The sequence below is a fragment of the Mytilus trossulus genome, chromosome 8 (assembly GCF_036588685.1).
Source record: "Mytilus trossulus isolate FHL-02 chromosome 8, PNRI_Mtr1.1.1.hap1, whole genome shotgun sequence".
Classification (NCBI taxonomy): domain Eukaryota; kingdom Metazoa; phylum Mollusca; class Bivalvia; order Mytilida; family Mytilidae; genus Mytilus; species Mytilus trossulus.
The window spans coordinates 55,905,758-55,930,866 of record NC_086380.1 but is presented as its reverse complement, the minus strand read 5'-3'; the positions used below and the strand labels follow the sequence as shown (position 1 = coordinate 55,930,866).

Below are 25,109 nucleotides of genomic sequence, written 5' to 3'. Positions count from 1 at the left end.
AAGCCATTTTGTCCCAATACTTGTAGTTACATTACACATTCCCTATGTTAGATTCTATAATAATATTCAAGATAATAACCCAAAACAGCAAAATTTCCTTAAAATTACCAATTTAGGGGCAGCAACCTTACAACCAGTTGACCCATTCATCTTAAAATTTCAGGGCAGATAGATTTTGACCAGATAAACAATTTTGCCCCTTGTCAGATTTGCTCTAAATGCTTTGGTTTTTGAGATATAAGCCTAAAACTGCATTTTACCCCTATGTTCTATTTTTAGCCATGGCGGCCATCTTGGTTAGTTGGCCGGGTAAAAAAACACAAATTTTAAACTAGATACATCAATGTTGATTGTTGCTAATCTTGGTTTAATTTGGCCCAGTAGTTTCAGAGGAGAAGATTTTTGTAAAAGATATGGAAATTTACGAAAAAAGGTTAAAAATTGACTATAAAGGGCAATAACTCCTAAAGGGGTCAACTGACCAATTTGGTCATGTTGACTTATTTGTAAATCTCACTTTGCTGAACATTATTGCTGTTTACAGTTTATCTCCATCTATAATAATATTCAAGATAATGACCAAAAACAGTAAAATTTCCTTAAAATTACCAATTCAGGGGCAGCAACCCAACAACGGGTTGTCTGATTCATCTGAAAATTTCATGGCAGATAGATCTTCACTTGATAAACAATTTTACCCCATGTCAGATTTGCTCTAAATGCTTTGGTTTTTGAGTTATAAGCCAAAAACTGCATTTTACCCCTATGTTCTATTTATAGCCATGGCGGCCATCTTGGTTGGTTGGCCGGGTAAAAAAACACAAATTTTAAACTAGATACATTAATGATGATTGTGGCCAAGTTTGGTTTAATTTGGCCCAGTAGTTTCAGAGGAGAAGATTTTTGTAAAAGTTAACGCCGGACGACGACGACGGACGACGGACGCAAAGTGATGAGAAAAGCTCACTTGGCCCTTTGGGCCAGGTGAGCTAAAAACAAGTCATATTTGAAAACAATGTTCAAAACTATGATTGCGTTGGAACTTATGATTGCCTTAGAGAAAAACAGCAATTTTATACGTGTGCATACAAAACATATACAAATGTATACATGATAATGATATATATATTTATCGCTTTTTTGTGCATTTTTCCTTTGTTCTTTTTTTTGTGATAATTTTCATATCATGCTTCTCGCTTGAGATGGAAAAATTATCGCTAGAAACTAAGGAGACCACGTGGCGTTGCTAACGAAATTGACATTGAAATTGACAACGTCGTCATAGGTAAAATAGCTATAGCGATAAACAGATTATCATTGGTCATCTCAACTCGATTGCTTTTCTCACTTTCGCTGTACCAGCTCAAGCGAGAAAATCAATCTCGTTGAGATAATCAACGATAATCTATTAATATACCAAGTATATGACAAAGCATCTTATAGATTAATATACATGAATAGATGCGTAAAATTCCAATAATTATAAAACATTTTGTACTTTGTTTTGAGTTTATATAGACAGAACAGGTAAATTCCTGATTTGGAATAGACAAATTTCATTTATGAAAGACAAATTTAGTAAGTACAAAACACTTAGTACATATGTACATTTGTACTTCATACATGTCACACTAAACATATTTTCGACTTTGTAAGTTTTCAGAGGAGTTGTGGCTCAATGAAATCAGACTCTTCCTTTAGAAGTACATGTATAGAAGCCCTAGCACTTATTGTGACTTACTTTCAATCAATGCACCCCATAACACCTTCATTTTATATATCATACATGTATATTCTGTTATTGTTGTTATCATTCATGAACCTAACCACAACCCTTTTATTATTAATCTGTTTTTAACCTACCTCTTTCTGACTTTCTTCGTCCCCTCCTGAAGAACTAAACATGGCGGGAGATTTACTTGGAAGACTAAATGCAGAGTCCATGGAGTATGTCTTGTTTAATGAAAATCCTGGGGAGGGATTACGTAACGATAATGCTGGCGATGGATTAGACAATGAAAATGCTGGAGATGGATCTGCTGATGCCAAATATTTTTCTAATTCTAATTCATCCACTCTAATTTCCTCTAATTTCTGTGCTAAAGTTCTGCTGGGGGCCCTACGTGAATGATGACTTAATATATCAGAAAAAGGCGTCGAGCAGAGACTATCGTCTTCAGCAAAACCACCTTCACTTAACGCTTTTTCTGCCTTTTTCAATTTTTGTAAATTCACAATTGCTAATTTTCTAGATTCATCCAAAATTTTTCTTAATTCAGCATCATATCCATCTTTTATCTCAGTAAACTCTTTATCCTTTTTGTTTTCTTCCGCTGCTTTTTTACGAAGTTTTTCTTCCAATTTTTTCCTTTCGTCTTTCAACCTCTGGTTCTCGTCTGCCATTTCCCTCAAAGTTTCTTCGTATCTGCTTTTTTCTTCTTCTTTTGACATTTTGACAGCAGTTTGAATATCTTTCTCCACTTTAGCTTTTAACGAAGACACTTCATCTTCCTTATACCTTAACACCTGTTTTAACTCACGGTCTTTTGATTTTATTATAGAATCTTGTAAAATTTCCACCTCTCTCCTTTTTTCTTGAATTAACTTATCCTCTAAATGATGAATCTGATCTTCTTTTTCCTTTTCTAATTTGCTCTGTATAGTTTTAATTTCCGAGGTTTTTTCTTTATGAACCTGTTTGTTACGTGCCTTCTCCATTTCTAATTCACTTTTGAGTCGGGCTATTTTCCTTTTGTAATCCTCTATCGAATGACTAGAGCGTTCTCGACGTCGACCTTCAGATTTTGCACTCTTTATACTCATAGGCGTAGAAGCTCTACTGATGTCATTGAAATCAAACTCAAAATCATCCTCTTTCAACGTAAACCTTCCACTAGAGTACCTTCTGCCCAGCTCCATCTCCGTCATTTTTTAGTGAAAATTCGTCAAATTCCAAAATTCTGCAAAACATAATTAAAACTTTCTAAATCGTAATTACCCCTCGTCACATAATGAAATTTTCTTTTTCACAGCACGCAAACATAATAAGTATACTTTTCTTTCATAGCACAACAATGGGTGAACAGCAGGGTCAAATCTGTTACATTACAATACACAAAACTCACCTACCCATAACTTTACAGATGAGTAAACATAACTCTTCATTCATATAAAATGTACATAGTAATGTATGTTTCAAAAGTAATTATGAGGTGGCTTAACAATTTTGATTGAAAGCAGTGAACCATTTAAAAAATTGGTGTCACTATTATAGTTATAAACATGAAATGTTGTCCATCATATCTTTATTTACCCTCAATAAATACCCGACATAAGGATGTATTTTGGTAAAATTGAAAAAAATCAAGACTTCAAAATTGATACTACATGTCGGAAGAGCATTCATCAAGGAACAAATAAGCTAAAAATATTGATAGGTTATGAAGCTGCTTTTTGAGATATTCTATTTTTTTCAAAATAGGGGAAAAGGCGTATGCAGACTTTTTACTTAGATTTGTCTTTGAATTATTTATGTCTCAAATTAAAAGAAAAGAAATCTACATTCTGACCTTTTATGACCTAATCCTGCTAATGAAGTTGCATGTGAAAAGTAAAATGGGGCAAAATATTTAACCCTGGCTGTATTGAAGGAAAAAACCATGGAGTCCTTAGAAGGCAAATATTTGAAGCATTCAACAAAAGTAGAATAAGTACTTGTAACCACCCTTCCTTTTTTTATTAAATAAAACATGTATTCCAAATGTATCTCTTAATTTTGTACTAAAAGAGGAAAAGTTTCACATTTCAATATTTACACGAGTCCATGCATATGACTTCCACTAAACTGTAGCTTATTTGCATGCTGTGTTATTCAAAAGTCTTATACATTCATTCAAGTTTTTATCTCTTATTTTGAAAAAACAAAATCTATCGAAAACAAACATTTTTTGACAAATGTTGACCTCAATGAATTGTGCCTGTATAAATAAAAAGAAACAGCATTTGGTGGGCAGGGTGTACAAACTTCTAATTACTTACCATGAGTTTACTCCTCCTCCAGGGGAGGGGTGAAAAAAGTAAATGAAGACTTTTCTAATAGTGTACATCCAGTCACTAATACATGTACATAAGAAATCTATTTTGATTTAGACCATAGTAGAATTACATACAGAAAGTTATAACTTATATTGAAGGTGATATTTACCTATGATAACATTAATTCTAATCTTTCTTATATATCAAATATTGTACAATGTTATTAAACATAGAAACCAATGAAAGAGAATATTATTTATTTTTAAACTGTAAAAAGTAAACAACCATAATTTACATAACACACTGAACAGGTTTATATATATCTGTAAACCGCTCACAACCAAAACTGATTACTTAAGAAATTCATTTTGGGGAATTTGTTTTAAAACTATTTAAGACCATGTATTTGTGACATAATTGATAATAGCTTAAGATTTTTCAATTAAAGTCAAGTTTATTTTAATAACGGCAACAGAAACGACTATTCATTTGACACAATTTTTTTAATAAAAAAACATAAAGAGAAAGTGACATTGACCTTTGACACAGCATTTACTCCAAAAGGCCCATCATCCAATTCAATCAGAAAAAGGACATTACTTATTTGCCAGATACCAAAACTATTAATTGATTGATATATTGCAGGTTAATTAATTAGAAGCACTCTTGGCTTAGAAGGTCGATGTAAGAACAGGACACACAAAAATATATTTTTGTTTGCCTAAGAGACATCAAAAGATTGATGTTTGATGTAGGATAAAAAAAAACTTACATCAAATAGTGTTTTTTTTTGGGAGGGGGGGGGTCAACATTGCTGCAAGTTTTGTTAATCCAAAATCAAATTACATATATCCATTTAGGTAAATCAATTTTTCCAAAATTAAGATAAGAGTAGGGGGGGGGGGGCTCAGTGAAAAAAACTATGTGAATTAAGTTTTCTATCCTACATTGAACTTTTAATGTCGTCCCTAATGTACATTAGGGTCCTGGAAATTAGTGGTAGTCGAAAGATCCTGACCACCTAAAGTTTGTAAGAAATAATCTTATAGAAATAATAGTGAGCCAGAAGATTTTCTTCAAAGACCAACAGGGAAAAGGTATTCTGAGAATATTTTTCTATACTTCTAAAACCTAAATACACATCCTACATTTTCCTATACAATGTATATAGAATTACAAAATTTAAAATACTTGAATGGTTTGAACTTTTAAGGATAGATACATTAAATTAAATGTACATACACAATCAACATGATCAAAGGACATTATCTGGTAAACAATCTATGCAATCATAAGACAAAATGACATTGTTTAATTTACAAATTTATGAAGAAACAACAATATTATGACTAATTATGGTCGATGAAACTTACATTCAGACTACAGGATTATCAATTCCAAATCTTTAGATGATGTTCATCTTAAAATACCTGTGTCCAATGAACCATGACAAACCTAAAATTACAATTCAAAATATTAGCAGTCGGTCAATAACATAAATATTTTCAGTACTTAGTATAAAGGAGATCTATTTCATGGCCATTAGTTTGGGTTGCCAACAAGATTTGTGTTTTGAAGCATGCTTAATAATAACTTTGTGTATTTATTTGAAAATTTATCAATTCTGTTTTTAAGTATTCAGAAATTAAATAGCCATCTAAATTTATTATATCAGGTACATGAATTGAAGCCATAAATACCAGATAAAAATGTCTGATAAAATTTGTTATAACTGAAATAATTTATGAAAACCAGTTTCAATAACAACCTCACATCCATGTGTTGACGCTCAATTCATTTGCACAAGACGTTATTGCAGAAAGAATTAAAAACATGTATGACTTTCAGTCATAAAATCATGCTTTTAACTAATTAAACAGTACAATTGTTGATGGCTGCTTAAATGTCCAGTGGCAAATATGCCAAGCATATTTATAATGGAACAACTGCAGAGTGGATTTGCCCAAACTAAAGCTCCATAAGGTATGGCATGGCACCCTGTCATCCCCCTCTCCCATCCCCTGACCCCTAAATCAGCCTCTGATTTGATTGTTTCAAGCATTAAATCAATTTTATTACCTGTTTAACTCTGGCTTTACTACAGATAGTTTATCTTTTTTAGGATGGGGTAAGGGGGGTTGGGGTTACAAATTTACATCTACAGTGTTTGCTACAAAGTTTGAACATTACACCCTTTTTTATTGACCCCCTTGCCTTTTTTCTGCCGATATAATCATCATGCCCTTTTTATTCTATGTATCCAAAATCACATTAAATTATATATATTTGAAGAGCACTCTTTGAAATACTCCAATTGAACTCATAATTTGTTCAGCTTCAGTATACATTCAGCATAAAATCAACCTGATTTTGATTTTTCAAAGCCTTTAAAAAAGACAATACAATGTTGAGCATGACTTTCTAACTTTAATCTGTAAAATTCTGGCTAACGTCAATAAACTTTAAGTCTAATAATTACTTGGCAATACTATCATACTATAGTCAATTTGAACAACTTAGGTATGAAATATTAAAATTCTTTGTGAATACAGCTAATTCAATAATATAACAGTTAGGTAGCTTATCTGGATTTCTTTTAAGGTCACGCTAAATAAACTACTTCAGACCTGTTTTTTAACTGTACTTTCCATTAGAATTTCAACAGTTTCTCTTGTTCAATATCTGCATGCAGTTTATAGCCTCTAGAAGGTCAGTATATAGCCCATATTAAAATTGAGAATGGAAACTAAGAATGCATCAAAAAGACAACAACCTTACTCAAAGAGCAAAAGACACAGGCAAAGGCCACCCATTGGTCTTCCATGTGCAGTGAAAAGATCCCACACTTGGAATGGGCCTTCAGCTGGCCCTTAACTATACCTGCCAACTTTTTAATAAATATGCCCATGGGGGTTTAATGTTGCAGTCCTAAAAAACCTTCAAGTGGGCCTGCAAATGTATCATAATCATGTTAATGCTGTTTTTTGGGTACTTCATACTTTTTAAAGCCGTAATATTAACTGTTTTGTTTAAAATTTTGGACAAATTTGCTCCTTCAAAATTTCCATTTGGGAGCTTTCGTGGGGGAAATCCTCCGCAAATATTAACATTTGGCAGGTATGCTTAACATTTAAAACTTTAACCTCACAGTCAGTGATCTGGAAGGATTATTTCTCTATGGGCCCAGGGCCCCCCAAAAATAAATTGAATGGGCCATTTTAAAAAATAATGGGCCATGTTATCAAATGAGTGGGCCATTTGAATTGATTATAGTAAAAAAATAAATCAAAAACTTAAAGTATATATATATTTCGGCAAAGAGGTGGTGGTACTTACCTTTATGATTTTAAATAATATCATGGATATTGTTCCTGTAATTTCAATTTCAATGAATATACAATAACCTCTTCCAAACCGGACAATGTTTAGATAACCTTTATTTACAATGTTTAAACTGGTACTGTTGCCTTGTTCATATTCATCATGTTCATGTTTTTTTTACATTAAATTTGGGTCTTCGTCGATACCATACTTATTCCAGACGTTTCCTATTAGAGGACGTTTCTGGCATTTTCTCTGCACTTCTTGTATTATTATTACTTCATCACGATGACAAGAATAACAGTAGAGAGTATCATTAATTGATAGAACAGAACAACATTTAGATGAAGGCATGTTTACAAAATGTCTAAACGAGCCCAAGACCAGAAAATGATAAGAACAGTTAAGCGCCTTTCATGGTGACAAAAAATATATTCATAAAAAGGCTTTGGGGTATTTTAATCGAAATAATAGCAAGCTAAACCAATTTAATGATCACAATAAGAGATAAATCTTGTCTGAACTAGCCAAATTTCACAAATTTAATGTTGTTAATAAAAAAATTATATCATGAATGCAATCAGAACAACTCAGCCTTTCTGGTTGCACGAAGAAATAACTACATTTGTATTGTACTGCGTAGCGAGAATAGCCGAGTAGTTACGATTGATCATGAATGATGATCACATTTTGGGTGATCAGATTATGGCATGGTTCTATTATTACCATAGGAAAACACCCCAGACGTCCAAAAATATATAGGTGCTCCTAGCATTGGAGGAACATTACACAGTTGTGTACATACACATGGAGGCATGGAACAATATCGGAAATTCATTTGACAATATCTGAACGTTTCAAAACAAAGTGAAAATTATCTTGCCCCACGTGGGTGCTTACATTTGTCACTCTATGCACCATTTTTGGTTGATATGCGCTATAGGTGCAGGGCGCACGTCCTTCCCGATCACTGCACAGTGAATGTAATGTTAATGATAAACTTTTGAAATTTTGAATCTATGTAGGTAAATTTTAGGAAAATTTAAGATAGATTCTGTTGGCCTCAAGAGATGAACTTTAAAAGCCTTAACTGCCAGACATGTGGTTGCAGTGGCGGATCCACAGGGGGTGTTCTGGAGGTAGGAACCCCCCCTTTTTTTTGGACTATCAATTCATTTGATTGGGGACATGTGGTTGGAACCCCCCGCCCCCTTTATCCTGGGTTGGGAACCCCCTTTATGAAATGGCTCGATCCACCCTTGGGTTGAGCGTGAAGATTCGGAATGTGGAGTTTGGTCCTGTGATCAAAAGACCCCTCCCCCTTTTTTGTGCGATTTTAACAATAACAGGTATAACAGGATCGTCTGGCATCATACAGAGAATTGAGTAGTACATTTCAAACAATTTTACATGCTGTCAGTTTCCAAGAAGAATAATTGTTGTATTATCACAGCCCCTTTTCATCCCCACCAAGTGCCAAGTGCTGATATTAAAGGAACTCTTCTGTCTTTTCGTCAACCTCCAATCTGGCGTACCTAACAACCGGAACTGTCAAACGGCGAGTCGAGTTATGGCAGCCCGTGAAAATTCCTCTACGTTTTGCATTTTTAACTCGTAGATGTTTTTTGTATGAAGAATTTGTTTCTTTCATTGAACTGCTGATGAAAAACAATAAAGTAATTAAACTGTTGAAGCACGATGAGTCACTGTCAAACCTTACTCAAACAAATATCAATATCCGATACAATATTTACAGAAATAACCTAAAAATATACACACCTTCAGATATTCTTTTGTCACAATCCAATCACAATGTTTAAAATATTATTGCCATTTGGATAATAAGGGAGATTATCTAACTAATCACCGAATATAACACTTTCCCCCAGCACTGAAAACGTTAGTCTTTTCATGTCTCCGCCAATTATATCACGTGGCTATCTTGTTTATGTATTGAACTTTAAGTAAAAATTCAATTGATCAATGAAAGAACAAGCCTTGACACGTATATATACAATATACAATAAAGTTTAAAAGGATTTGTATTGAATATATATACAAAATAGAGGGCCCTTGTTATTGTGGAGTTATGTACGGGTTATTAGTTTGAGAGGATCAGTAAATTAATATTGGAAGTCATATTTAATTATTAATATATATAATTATAAATAAAGATAAACTAGACAAAGTGATGCCCCTATAATCTGAGAATCTGAAGTAACTGTTCTACAACGAAGTCGATGTAGGCAAGGATTTCAACGGTATCTAACTATACAAATCCTTGATAGGGACCCAGGAAACACATGACGTCCTTGCGACGTTATGTATTGGTCGCTGGAAGGTCGTGACTGACGTTACGTAAGTACGACGTTGTTGCAACGTTGTGAGAAAGTTATTTTACGTCACGTCAGATACGACGTAGAACCGACGTCAGGACAACGTTATTATTGTTTTTAATAACGTTTATATTACGTTATTGTAATGTCATAATGCGACGCATCTGTCACGTATCTGTGACGTTACAGCAACGTCGTCGTATTTTTGGTCAATAAAGTATTAAGTTGATTTTTAAGATATTAAAAAGAGGAACTATATGTTTTTGTCATCAATAATACATCGTGATAATAAAAAAATAAAAAAATAAATAATTGCAATATGTACTGTACATCGATCAAATAAATCACGTAATTAAAACGTTGTTGCAACGTAATTTATCGACGTCCCTAAAATTTACAATAGCAAGATTTCTTTTTTGTATTATGCACTAAATTTAATTTTCATTTGTCTTAATTCTATTGATAGAACTAATGAACGATATTTGATATGAGACAGGCATTACCTGTGAAAGGGAACCGAAGTCTTTTGATTCAAACATTCAAAAAAAAAGATACGGAAATACAGTAACGTTTCCGATTTTGGTTCGTTGTTAGGGCTTTTAGTTGTGACGCTATTTTTAAAGTGATGACGTCATATTCAAAGTCAACGCCATTCATCAAGCCACCACTTAGATTCAATGTAAGTACATTTATCTGTATTCTTTATAACTGTTGTTTTTTCTTTTTACTTTTTATAGAGTTTCTATTAATAGGAACAGTTGATGTTCCTGTAAAATTTTGACGTCATAACACAAAATATCTGACGCCACAATGGAAAAGTGATTGTCAAAAGTTGTTGCAAGCGGCCGGTAAATGTCAAAATACAGGATTTGGTGTTTAGAGCATGAAAATTACGTCCATCTACTTGTAATAATAACACTTTGTAATACTAAAAATAAAGATTGTGATAATGGTGGTCGAAATGTAAACCATATGATGGTCTATGATCCAATAACATGTATGGTCAGGTCGTACTGGACCATACGCGTTTACTCATACGGTCCAACCGCACGCGTATGGTCGGACCTTGTCCAAAATATATCTCGATTAAAAGTCAGCTTCGTTTAAATAATTATTTCGGCGCTGGCAATACTGAAAATTTGTTATTTTACCGTTTTCTTTTGTGAAGTTTAAAAACATATATCAGTCATTGGATTGGGCCGATTGGATTATGTCAGAATGTAGAAATTAATAATAAAAAATAAGGAGCTGTGTATTTTTAAATTTGATAAATAATAAATCGTTATGTCATCTAAATCAATTATACTACATTTATGGTGATCATATGAGACAAAAGTGAGTTCCCCCTCAAAAAATGTCCTATCATTTCAACTAAAATCGGTATTTTTCAAAAAAATATTACCAAGTCACCGTATGAGCTATTTTTTAAAAATAGATACCAAAAGATGTAAAAATGTCTGAAGTTTTATTGTTTATTTAGACATAATTTTCTTGAGTTTCGTTTTCATCATTTGATGAGTTAAACACAAATGCCATTTTTTACGATTTTGAATTGGTTAGAATAATAGCAAACTTTTCAAGATATTTTTTTCCATCTCGTCAGAAAATTAAAATGAGCATGAATAATATTATAACCAAATAAACAATTAAACTTCAGACATTTCCGCATCTTTTGGTATCTATATTATGAAAATCGCTCACACAGTTACTTTGAAATATTTTTTTGAAAAATATCGGTTTTAGTTGAAATGAGGACTTTTTTTACTCATACTGGGAACTGACTTTTGTCCAATGACTAGCTTCAAAATCATAAATATCTAATGAAAATTCCGAATTTGCCTTTGAAAACAGGGAACCACCATTTAACTTTAATAAAAGGGGGGGATTGCTATTTTTCTTTATTTTTTTACTTATGATTTCCAAAACAAAATATTCTGTTCGAGTACAGGACAAAAAATATTCTGAATCCCGATTCCTTCAATACCTTAATCATAGTGTTAGATTTGAACAAAATAATTTGAGTGATATCGTTGAAAAATGAAAAAAAATTGTTTGCACGAAAAAAATCTGATTCAAGCAAACACCATGACCCTCCTTGAAGTTAAATTGATGCTCCCTGACAGTCTAAGGTTTATTTTTAAATTATATTAAATATGACACGATGCAAATTTTATTAATGTCAATTTTTGTAGAGTCTTACATGAAGAATTGGTTGGGGAAACCCTAAAACATGCACCCCAAACCAGGCGGAACACGCTATAAGCATGATTAAGGTAAGAATATCCTTATTTCCCCAGTATAGTATACAACCTATCTTGGATTATTTCCAAAAAATATTATTGTTTGTATTCGTCTATGTTGGTTTTTTTTTTTAATTCAGTACGAAATTGTTATTATAGTTATTTATTTGAAACTAGCATTGTGAAGATCAAGATACTCTTAATTTGCGACACTAAAGTGTAACATTAAATTTAACTGAATATATAATTATGTGTACTAATAAGTTTTTGTATTGTCATTGCAGGAACCAATTGCTAAGAGGGTAATTCCAGCAGATCCGGAAATACCTCTACCAGGGACACAGGAGAACATTTAAAATAAACAAAGTTAACGATAATCAAATCTTCACTTTTTGATATACAGGCATTATTTACTTTTCATAAACTTTTTTTTATAAAACTTTCATGGCCTGGGTTGGTATGTAGTTACCCAGATATTATATCCAGCAGCCAGTTGTACAAATGTTTCATTAGCCTAATGTGTCATTAAGTCTTCGTTAAACCCTTATGATGCATTACGTTCATGAAGACTTAATGACACATTAGGCTAATGACACTTTCGTGAACATACTAAATGAGAAATGTATACTACGATGAAATAAATTAAATACTAGTATAAAAAAGAAGATGTGGTATGATTGTCAATGAGACTCTCCACAAGAGACCATTCACAGAAATTAACTATAGAGGTCAATATACGGCCTTCAACAATGGGCGAATTACATATCGTATAGGCAGCAATTAAAGATGGGCTAGAAGAGACAGGGGGAACACCCCCCTTATAGAGTAACATATATGATAAATGCATATTATTTTTACAAGCACTAACTATCAAGAACTGCATACGAATAGGCAGCGACTCAGCTATGGATGGCCCCAGGATTTATTTCTGTTATATCACAATTACTGAAACAGTAACTCGATTTAAGCTACAAAAAAAAGATGATGCAGAATATACGAATTCCTTCAGAGAATTGCACATGTATCATCTAGAGGTCACTTCATGGTCCCAAACACAGCTGATACTATGTATGTATATACTAGTATATGATCATTTTTGGGCCAATTATATAGAATATAAATTACTTCGACATAATGAGATATTAACGTTGTTGTAATGTCAGGAATAACGTTGTAAAAACGTACTTTTACGTCACCACAACGTTGATGTATGACGTTGTGACAACATCGACATAACGTGATATAAACGTTGTTGTAATGTCAGGAATAACGTTGTAGTAACGTAATTTTACGTCACCACAACGTTGATGTACGACGTTGTGACAACGTCAAGAAAACCATACACTTTTACGTAAATACAACGTAATAACCTGACGTCAATGCGACGAAAACATGACGTTGTCACGACGTAAATATGACGTAACATTGTTAGCTGGGGACTTAATTGATGTAGGACTTTTTTTGCTAGACAATAATATATCAAAGACTCCTTGCAGATGCAAAGTGATATTTCATAATAACTATACTAAAAATTAAATTTAACCGCTTATAACCCACAAACAGACAAATGCCATATATATTATTTTAAATCATCTCCCAAAAGAGCAATTATTAATAAAGATAAAATCCTGACCTCATGCACACCTTCAATATATTTCCAAATAGTCAGCAAACTGAAAACTTCCTAGCATTCAAACTGTGGGAGGAATTATCTGGAAACGCTCCTCTTGTGCAAGTATTTACTCCAAAAAGTCACAAAGTTCAGCTGTCTCCCAAAAAAGCAAATTAATATAAATGAGGGGATAGGACCTTTATCGGGAATCCGGGATTGGGTGTTTTTAAGCTCGGGGTTTACGGATTGATCCTTTCGGGACCCGGGAATTCTTTTTTCGAATTTAGTGATGTCGGTATTTATATATATTTAAATTCGGGATTTCGTGTTTTTAAGACCGGGATTTCGGAATCTGATACCCTCTTACCCCCCTCATTAATGGAAAAATCAAAACCCTGACACAATGCACACCTTCAATATATGTAAAAACAGCCAGCAAAGTGAAATCTTTCAGCTAGCATTCGGGCAAATTGTAGGCAGTGGCGGATCCAGAACTTTTCCCTAAGGGGGAGGGGACACTGACTGACCTAAAAGGGGGGGGGGGTGTTCCAGTCATGCTTTTAGTGATTCCCTATATACATGTAATCATCAAATTTTTCGACAAAAGGAGAGGGCGTCCCCCAGGCACCCCTGGATCTGCCTATGGTAGGAGCAGTTATCTGGAAACGAGCATCTCATGCAAGTTAATACTCCAAAAAAATCACAAAATTCAACTATCTGCCAAAACACTGACTACGTGTATACCTCCAATATTTATCCAAACAGCCAGCAAAGTGAAAATTCCCTAGAATTCAAACTGTAGAAGCAGTAAAGCTAAACAAACTTATATATACCCATAATTGGACGGACGGACAGAAGTAAAACAATATGCCCTCAAACTTTAAGTTGCAGGGGCATAAAAATATGCACAACAGTTAAAACATGTATTCGTTATATCTAATGGATAAATGTGTGTTGGTTTAAATACTGCAATGTTTTCATTGATATGAAAGTCACCGTGTAGAACGCCACAGGCGGGGTGTCGGCTATGTTTGACACGGGGTGGCAATTTCGAAGCGAAGAAAAACTATCAAAGTAAGTTCAAGTCTCAAAATTTCTTTGTTTAGAATTCTTAGTACCATATAATGTACTGCACGGAAGGAACTAAAACAAAATATATTTTCTGTAAGCAAACTCAGTCGTTTCCAGTGCTCTGTCTCCTCAAACACCTCTCCCTAATTTCCCGTGGTGCAGATTTTGAGGCTTTATATGCAAATTTCGGAATAAAAACTACTTTAGACGACTTCCCTCTGCAATATTTATATAGAATTGAATTCCTTTTATGGAATTTAACCAAATACCAGCTTCATACTTAATATTGATTGGTTATAAAACAAGTTTTTCATCAAAATATAAAGTATCGCTCTGGGTGTCAGATTTTACATCTCAAGGGGTAGAGGCTTCCAATAAAAAAACGAATAGATTTGCATATGAATCATGTAAATCGGTCTTTATCTGATACTTTTCAAACACATCTACTATATAACGATAACAAATACAAAATTGAAAGTACTTCATTTGGTCAGTTTTTTTTAGTCATATAAGACATGTGCTTTTGATTTCATAAATAGTAAAAAATAACTCAAAATATATTTTTTACCGCTGGAAAATGATTTCATTTCCTTTAAAGTTACTATCATGGTCAGAAAAAAATTCACGACTGTGGTTCAATGCACCGAAACATGGAGGGAAATCACAGAGCAGACCTCTATACAAGAATTTGCCGAAGCCACTAACAGTCACACTCCATCAAAGTTCATCATGAGGCTCCTCCCGAAATCGCTCGTGCATGCAAACCGCAAACAGTACTCACTCAAAACAAATTCGGTTACTCTCGTCAATGAATCACTCATCGGAATCTTTCGCATCAAATGACAATACATATACAATAATATTCTTAACTATTTCAAAACAGCGATTCAAAATCTTGAAAAAAATAATTTGGTTTTTAAATTCCTAACTTTTATCCCAATGATAAATTTAATAGGTGGACCAAAAAGTATTGAGCATATTACAGAAAGCTTATGTGAGCGCAGAATGGCCGACCCCCAAGACGCAGAAATAAGTTTTGCAGTTCCTAGTCAAAAGATACTATTACACTTAATCGCCAAGGACCTTGATACTTAGTATCCCAAAGTCTGACCTCTGTTTAAGATATATTGGTTCTAACATTGAAACATTTCATCATGTTCCATGAGGCTGACATGGTTTCTTTAATACACGATGTCTACTGCGCTTTCATTAATATAATGTGATTGTGTTCCAAATATGGAACTGGCACTAGAAAGAACCGAGTTGATACAAGAAAGGCAATTTCCCCAAAGTTCCGTTATATGAAACAATGACGCCCGTAATCTACCGATCATACACACAAATATCGATAGATGCCAATTGTCACCCGCCATTCCTTCAAACTTTTAAAGACCAAAATTTTGGCGAATGGTAAGCTCTTTACGGCATTTCATTCGAAGACCTAAATGTTTAAGCGCCTCATGTGCTCTTTTACAAAGAAAAGTTTCAAAAACTTGTCTATACCCAATAATTGTTTGCTTTGTATTTATTTGGTCTTCTAGTAGGACGTAAAAAAGTTTGTAGCAAGTTTTCAAAAACCTCTTAGTTGTTTACCGATACCATATTTCCGATGTTATTCTTTTTGTCATAAATCTGACCCTCCCATAGAAAAGACTAAGAGAAATATTGTCGAACGGATATTTATTTGCATTTACTATTCGGATAAAAGATAGAAAATCAACAGCCATAGAAAGGTTTTTTATGATTTTGAATCGCTTTTTGAAATTGTTGAGAATAATAGTGTCATCGTCCTCAGGTCTCCTTGAAGCTGTCATTTGATGATAAAGATGATGGTGAGTGTTTCATTTGAGAGAGTTATCGATTTCGTTTCGGAGTGAGTGTTTTTTTTTGCAGCATTCACAAGCGCTTTTGTGAAGAACCTGATGAAGAACTTTAATGCAAAAGATAAAGTTTGACTTTTGATGGCTTCGGCAAAATCTTATATGGAGATATGCTCTATGATTGTTCTCCATGTTTCGGTGCATTGAGCCACATTAGTATCTTTTAATCTGACCATGATAGCGACTGGAAAGGAAAAGAAATTATTTTCCAGCTTCAAACACAATATTTTGAGTCATTTTTTATTATTGATGAAATCTAAAGCACATGTCTTATATGACTTTAAAAACTAGCAAAATGAAGTACTTTCAATTTTGTATTTGTTATCGTTATATAGTAGATGTGTTTGAATTAAAAAAAGTATCAGATAAAGACCGATTTACATGATTCATATGCAAATCTATTCGTTTTTTTATTGGAAGCCTCTACCCCTTGAGATGTAAAATCTGACACCCCGAGCGATACTTTATATTTTGATGAAAAACTTGTTTTATAACCAATCAATATTAAGTATGAAGCTGGTATTTGGTTAAATTCCATAATAGGAATTCAATTCTATATAAATATTGCAGAGGGAAGTCGTCTAAAGTAGTTTTTATTCCGAAATTTGCATAAAAAGCCTCAAAATCTGCACCACGGGAAATTAGGGAGAGGTGTTTGAGGAGACAGAGCACTGGAAACGACTGAGTTTGCTTACAGAAAATATACCGTATAGCGGGTTATTTTCGCGGGTGTAAAATTTCGCGATTTTCATTGAACAAGGTATAAGAAATATTTTGGCGGATTAAATTTTTTTATTAAAACCTTTGTGTGTACACCTTTAATTTGGCGGAATTTATTTTGGCGATTTAGTTCTGTCCGCGAAAATAAGCGAAAATTTGCACCCCGCGAAAATAACCCGCTATACGGTATTGTGTTTCAGTTCCTTCCGTGCAGTACATTATATGGTACTAAGAATTCTAAACAAAGAAATTTTGAGACTTGAACTTACTTTGATAGTTTTTCTTCGCTTCGAAATTGCCACCCCGTGTCAAACATAGCCGACACCCCGCCTGTGGCGTTCTACACGGTGAAAGTGGACCTCGAACTGTTGAAACAAGGTATTGGAACATCTCTATTCACAACAGCTTTTTTGGAACATGTTGAATAAATATCACCTTTCCGGAGACGAATAGGTATCCGGTCCCGGTTATAGACAAAGGTGGATTTAGACGGGGACCAAGGCACTGACCCCCCTCCCCCGCCCCGTTTTGTGGGAAAAGTTGGTTGATTGAATAGAGAATCATTGAGGCATGACTGGAGTAGGACCAGTCTAAAGCAGTCACTGTATACCCGATCCCCTTTTATATAAAAAATCTGGATCTGTCACTGATCATCGGGAGCTTCATATATGACAAATGCATATACTTCTTACATAGATTACTGCTAACAAATCGTCAGATTGTCAGAGGAGCACCTTTTTTTCAAATCTGGGATCTTCAACTAGATTTTACCAGAGACCGATTATCAGTATATAAATCCTGACTGTTAATCTGTATACCAAAGACGTATGACACAACATATATATATTGCCAGTTGTCTGAATGCAAGACTTTGACCAGACAGTACTATAAATAAGTCTTTTGAAAAAAATGTCGAATTTTCAGTACACCTATGATTATTTTTTTTTATTTCTTATAGAAAATGCATGCAGTTGCATTGAAGTGTTTAAATGAAAGTTTGTAATTTATTGCGTCAATTCATGTGCGTACAGTGTCAGATTAACACATTTCAAATGTTTTCCTTTTTTCTGATCGACGATCTTCTAGTCAGACGGAGAGTGTTATTACAAAGCGCAAATTAACCTAAACATTTAACGCACAACGTTTCTTGTATAACAGTGGAGATAAAAGAAATTTCAAGACATTTAGTGAAAACAATAACTGCCATCGTATTAGGTTGTATTAATTACTGAAATCAGGTTTAGATATTTGAAATAAAGAAACATTATATTTAAGAATAAAGAAACATTTAAAACAAGAATTATTCAATTTAAAACTAAAACGAGAAATATTCAATCTTAAATGAGGTTCAGGCAATCTTAAATGAGAGTTCAGGCTAAACCACTTTGCGAATTATACTAAAAGTTCCTGACGTCCCTTTTCTTCTGGTTATAGATACCTAACCACACTAAAAGAATATATAAAAACGAACGAAACGATGTTTGACATAAACCTGGTTCATTAACTCTCTGCTGACACTGCGTGACAATTTCTAAAGTATGAGTAGCAAAAGACAATACAATCTGCATGTACCTTTAGACTATATGCTATATGATCGTTAATTAAAAACACGGCAGACGTGCTTTCGATTAGGTCCGCCACTTTACGTTGTTTGTGTTATTTTACGTACGCTTTACTGGAAACATGTATCGGTAACTTAAGGATATAAAATCACACCCTCTCGGTTGCTTTTGTGCATCATTCATATTCAATTCACGGTCTTAAAATTATCTACATTGAAAAGAAACTTATACAGATATTGATGGAAGTTTTATCTGAATGGACCCATTCTGTTACTAGTATGTGACTTATGTCATTCATTCATTACATGATAAAATTGAGAATGGAAATGGGGAATGTGCCAAAGAGGCAACAACCTGACAAAAGAGCAGAAAACAGCAGAAGTTCACCAACAGATCTTCAATATAACGAGAAATTCCCGCACCCGGAGGCGTCATTCAGCTGGCCCCCAAACAAATATATAATAGTTCAGTGACAATGAACGCCATACTAAACTCCAAATTGTACACAAGAAACTAAAAGTTAAAATAATACAAGACTAACAAACCCCAGAGGCTCCTGACTTGGGACAGGCGCAAAAAAGAGGCGGGGTTAAACATGTTTGTGAGATCTCAACCCTCCCCCTATACCTCTAGCCAATGCAGGAATTTTAACGCATAACAATACGCAAATTAAAATTCAGATCAAGAAAAGTCCGATGTCAGAAGATGTAATGAGTTGACATTAAATATAATGCTCATACAAAAAATGTACACTGCCCTTTCCTCGATCTTGATATCTATATTTTTAACGGGAGTATTAAGCTTAGTACCAAATTTATGATAAAAGAGATGATTAATTTTTCATTTCATATCGTTAATTATTTATTTATTTATAGTTAGTTCCATCAATTGTCACCATCTTTAGTACGGTGACCACACCAAATATTTTTTAGATTTAATCGTCAAACATACTATATGGCTATATTATATACCATTGGATTCGGAAAAATGAGTACTATTGAAATATCGATGTCGTCAAAAAGAAATGTGGTGACAGTTTTGCATAAAATGAGGTCAAAGATCAAATTCTGTTTTTCTTTTTTTTCTTCCATACTTATAAAATTTGAAGAAATATATAACAATTTAGGTTAAATTATAGATACAGACATTTTCTTATATCAATTATCAATGAATTATCTCGAAAATGTTTTGAAAAATAAATAAGAAATCGATTTTTTCTAGAAATTGGCGTTTTTCAAATACTTGTTCTATTGCATAAGATCAACACATATTCTGTTAAAATTACAATAGTTACCTTGCCGGCTGACATTCAACCTCATCAATAAATGATAAATATTATTTTAACCTGCATCCTACTGTCATGACGGCATATTTTGCATAAAATCATCCATGAAATTCATTAAAACTAATAAGCACTCAATACTTCGAAAATATTTACAATTCAACATTTCAATCAAAGTTATCCACACAACAGAATTATATTTTCTGGTTAATTGTCAAAGAACATGATTTGCAATTGTCTACATAATTCTGACCCTTTACAGGATCAAAGCCCGGACATGAAGGTTTTGTAGTGAACAACCACATGACTCATTCACATGCAGATTTTCCTTTCAAGATCCTGCAAGAACTCTGCTAAAATATGCCCGTTAAAATACACGGGATGTAATGCATCATTTTACTCTCGGCAACCGCATTCTAAAGGTGACCGGATAGGGATTTAGCAATGTGTAATTGGGTCCAAATTTTTAGTTTGAAACGAATTACGTAAAGCATACTGTTTCAATGCCGTCTCACAATAAGTTAACCTGACTAAATTTACATCTTTTTTTAGTGGCAAACGTGAATAATTATTATGATGGAGTGGTTTTAAAGATATAGGTCTGATCATAAACCTTTGAAATTATCTTGCATGCCAAAACAAGGGCTTCATCATTGTCAATATTACCGAAACTCTAAAAACAACTGAAATTGTCGTGCGTGTCCTTTGAAGTCTTGTAGACCGTGTGTATACCTACTCCAAACAGAGATGAAATTGCGTTGCACCCGGTAAGAACATGTGCAGCAGGTCATAGTATACAAATTGTTGGGGGAAGACAGACACATAACTTTGAATGGGTGAAAATCTCCGCACATCATTTACACTGCTAATGTTACACATCTGCAACTACAACTCGCTTGTATGTGCCCTATTTTTTTTTATAGTAGTAAACACACAGAACAATTACAATTGTAAAAGAGGTCCGTATGATTGTTCTTCCACTCTTTCACATTTCCCTAAACTCCGTGTCAAAGTTTAAGGCATTTGGAATAGGCCTTCTCTTCAGTGCTGAACAAGCTACGACAGACATGACCAGTGTTGATATACATAACTTTGACAATTTCGGAATTAACAAACGTTCTGACTATATAAAGCTCACATCAGGTGGAATCTTTTAGGATTTGTCAAAGTTTTCCAGTCAGGAATACTTCTCCGCTCTATAGTCTAATACACTAATGGAAGCTGCATGTTGAGTCTGTGCGGCGTTCCCTTTCGGCAGAATTTATAGAGTTGTTTGTGTCGTAGCTGTCAAAAACATGTGCTATGTGCGCCAAAGAAATTCATTGGGACATACTTTTTTGATAGAAAGCTGCAATGTCGCCGTATGTTTTACCTTTTGCAGCATTAATAAATTGAACCAATGCCATACCATCTCTTATGTAAGTTGTGAGTGATGGTATAAAGGGAGGTAGGATAAGTGCACAAGAGACTTAAGATAGGAATTCATTTTGAAAAGAGGATAATGGAATGGGTGCGACAACACATGTTCAATCAGTGCACGTCTAATTACAAGTTATGGATTTATGCGACCTGAAAGTATTTCCCCCGATTTTCATTTAAGGTTTGTGTTTAACTTTGATATTGGACTACTAAAAGCTCCTTGTGATTTTATGAAAGAGCACTATTGATAAAATATCTAGACATGTTCAAGCCTTTCTCGACAACTGTGAATAAAGGACGTACCTCGAATATGTCTTGAAGCATGCATTTAAGAAGAGATATTGATAAGACATTGAGGGTGGGATTCCACACCAAAGGGATCAGTCATGGATCATTTAGATGGTTCACAATGGAAATAACATGCTCTTCATCTCTTTTCATTGCTGTTGGTTTTGTTTTTTTCTTGTGAATTTGCATAATTTGCAGCAATTCCATCACTTTTCTGCATTACACGACTATGGATTCTATGAAATGTCTATAGTAAGGGTCCTTCTAACAAGCGCAAACTTTTGATTTGTTATGCCTACAGTGCCACCTAATCCCCTTGAGGCTTTTATAACGGTCTTTTCTGTTGCCATGTCATAGTACAGTTAAAATGTCCAGGAATCTGTCTAAAAAGCAAAGTAGCCATCTATAAAAGGTGATCGAATTTTCTCAGAAAATAGAAGCATATCGAGTATCCACCTTCGTGCGGTACGGTTGGTTACAAAAATATAATTCTACATTTGAGATGACAATCTCAAGGAAGAGGCCAATAACCCTCTCGTTCTGCTCTAACATTTGACAGCTAAATGTCTACTGCTTCAAGGAACATATCCCAGTTTGTAAATTTAAGTAATCACATCCCAATTGCGTATATGTATCTATAAGAGGCTGTATATGAGCTTCGAATAGCTCCGTTATATGACCGTTATGAATTTTGTCTGGCTGAAATAGTGCTTCTGAGACAAATGAATTTGATATTATTGATGAATAAAGGTGCAAATGTATGAAATATCATATAAATATTAATTATTTTACATTTTTCGTTAAAACAAGTTATGAAATTAAATTGGAACGTACTCTATTAAATGCAAAGTATTCGTAGTGTTAAACTTTTACAAAAACTCTTTAACAACGAATTTTTTTTGCTAAACTTTATTTGAATTCGTTAAAATAACATGAATATTAAGGTGTAACAACAATGCATATGATAACAGAATTCATATCACGGATGTTATTTTACAATGTTGACCTCAAAATTTTTCATAGTCGATTTTTCGTTCAAGTAAACTAACGTACTTCAAAGCCCATTTTACGAAAATTGCACCGTCCGATTTTTTGACGACAAGTCGAAATGTTAAGTTTGACATTTGAACTACTAATACTGTGATTTATAGCCGTATAGTCCGAATGACAATTAAACTCCTTAAATAAGCGACTTTTCCTTACTTGGTCACCGTACTACTTATAGTGTTTATATATCTCAACAACGTATTGATTTAACGAAAGAAATCTCTGTATTACTGAAAAAATATAACCCAGTTTTCGTTATCACAAATTAGTAAAAAAAAACTTACTTAATTTTATCATCGGTACATGGACATAAATAATTACTTTAGATGTATGTTTCATTATAATACTTTATTCTGATTGGTTAACTGCACATCACGTGTTATTCCTTCAGCAATTGCATCACTCAATAAAACTTTTTATTCATGATGACACGTGCACGTGGTCCCACAATAAAGTGCACAGGAGAATCAGAGACATATAATACATTATATTATTATTGTATTAAAAAGTGCACAGGAGAATCAGAGACATATAATACATTATATTATTATTGTATTATATGTCTCTGGGTGAATTAAATAAAAAAAAAAAAACTTGTAAAATTCGTGTTTTCATGATCATCGCTAAAAAATGTAATTATAAGTATTGAATGCTTCTTTTTGTAACTTCATAGGGTTGTAAAAGCGTTGACCGTGCGCACATTTTTAGAATGAAGCGCTTCCGCGCTTCATACAAAATGTACTTCGGTCAACGGTTTTACACCCGAATGAATTTACAAAAAGAAGCATGCAATTCTTTCGTAAATATTTTAATCAACATACATACATCTTATACGTTCAGGTATTTCACATCCAATATTTTATGGTACTTTTAATATTCTATACAAAGCACAAAATATTGACATTCACCTCAAAAGTTACCAATCCTTTACACAGATCTAGACTTATTCAGAAGGGATACGTTAATGTTGTCAGGCCATTAAAGATGGCATATTATGGGTCTCATATTGATTCAATCATAGGATCTTCGCATCGAAAATAGACGCCTATTCTAAAACCAGTTGTTGGCCTGGTACAGATTATGTTCTTCTTATATATATATATTTATTATGATAAGGTACTTTATAACCCCTAGTTGGAGGGATTGTGCTTGATTTTTATACGATGAAGACACTCTTTCAATCAGTTTAGTCGATGTCTAGAGCTGCATGGCATGTCAGTAACTGCTAGTCGTAGTCTGTTGTTTCTTTATGTATTATCGTCATTTTGCTTTTTTTTCTTTTGTTACCTTTTCTGAGATCGGAGTCGGACTTCTTGTAAACTGAGTTTTACTATGCGTATTGCTGTGTGTTTGTTTATTCTACCTTAACTATTGAGATATATGGAAGGTTGGTATCTCACAAAACATGTTCAAACCCGCTGCATTATTCTCATTATTACGCTTGTCCGAAGTCAGAAGCATCTGGCCTTTGTAAATCTGATAAAAAAGAAGATGTGGTATGATTGCCAATGAGACAACTATCCACAAAAGACCAAAATGACACAAACATTAACAACTATAAGTCACCGTTCGGCCTTCAACAATAAGCAAAGCCCATACCGCATAGTCAGCTATAAAAGGCCCCGATGAGACAATGTAAAACAATTCAAACGAGAAAACTAACGGCCTTATTTATGCAAAAAAATGAACGAAAAACAAATATGTAACACATAAACAAACGTCAACCACTGAATTACAGGCTCCTGACTTGGGACAGGCACATACATAAATAATGTGGCGGGGTTACACATGTTATCGGGATCCCATGGCAATCCTCCCCCTAACCTAGGACAGTGGTATAACAGTACAACATAAGAACGAACTATAAAAATCAGTCGAAAAAGGCTTAACTCATCAGATGAACAAAAATATAAGTGGACGTGGCCGGGTATTTATACATTCCGACACAACAAAACACAATAAACAGATTTGAGAGTTCTCGCAGTTATCTGACAGCTAGTTCAAAACCACTAACAACTAATTTTGTATGTTTTTTAAATTGAGTTGATTTATATGTTTTGGAGTTTAGTGTGACGTCCATTTTCATTGAACTAGTAAACATTTTTATTTCGCGGCTAGCTACAACCCGCCTCTTGCTGCGGGACATTCTCGGCGAGTCGAAGCGGCTTTCGGCTGTTGTCTGCTCTTTAGTTTGGTTGTTGTCTCACGCGACTCATATCAACAGTTGCTCGGAAAGGCTATGATGCCTTCACAGTATATTAAAAGGCAAAGATCAATGACAATGGAAACTTTTATT

The 25,109-nt window shown here is 33.9% G+C and overlaps 1 protein-coding gene and 1 long non-coding RNA gene across 15 annotated transcripts in view; one reads left to right on the top strand and one right to left on the bottom strand.

Annotated features, from left to right (window-relative positions):
- LOC134681164 (RIMS-binding protein 2-like) overlaps positions 1-9,286 on the bottom strand; it is a 134,446-nt gene extending 125,160 nt beyond the window's left edge. For 12 of the 14 annotated variants that reach the window (XM_063540631.1, XM_063540632.1, XM_063540626.1 and 9 more), the window contains exons 1-3: positions 9,136-9,286; positions 5,409-5,490; positions 1,864-2,960 (exon numbers count right to left, since the gene is read on the bottom strand). In XM_063540631.1, the coding sequence (XP_063396701.1) occupies positions 1,864-2,928 (1,065 nt within the window). In that variant the 5' untranslated portion in view covers positions 2,929-2,960; positions 5,409-5,490; positions 9,136-9,286. Of the gene's footprint in view, positions 1-1,863; positions 2,961-5,408; positions 5,491-8,749; positions 8,916-9,135 lie in introns of those variants that run through there. The other 2 variants (XM_063540628.1, XM_063540629.1) reach the window with 2 other exon arrangements.
- A 946-nt stretch (positions 9,287-10,232) lies between these two features.
- Positions 10,233-12,354, top strand: LOC134681989 (uncharacterized). Its single transcript, XR_010100745.1, has 3 exons — positions 10,233-10,371; positions 11,885-11,965; positions 12,217-12,354. It is a non-coding gene; the product is annotated as an uncharacterized LOC134681989 (long non-coding RNA).
- Positions 12,355-25,109: the final 12,755 nt, after the last annotated feature.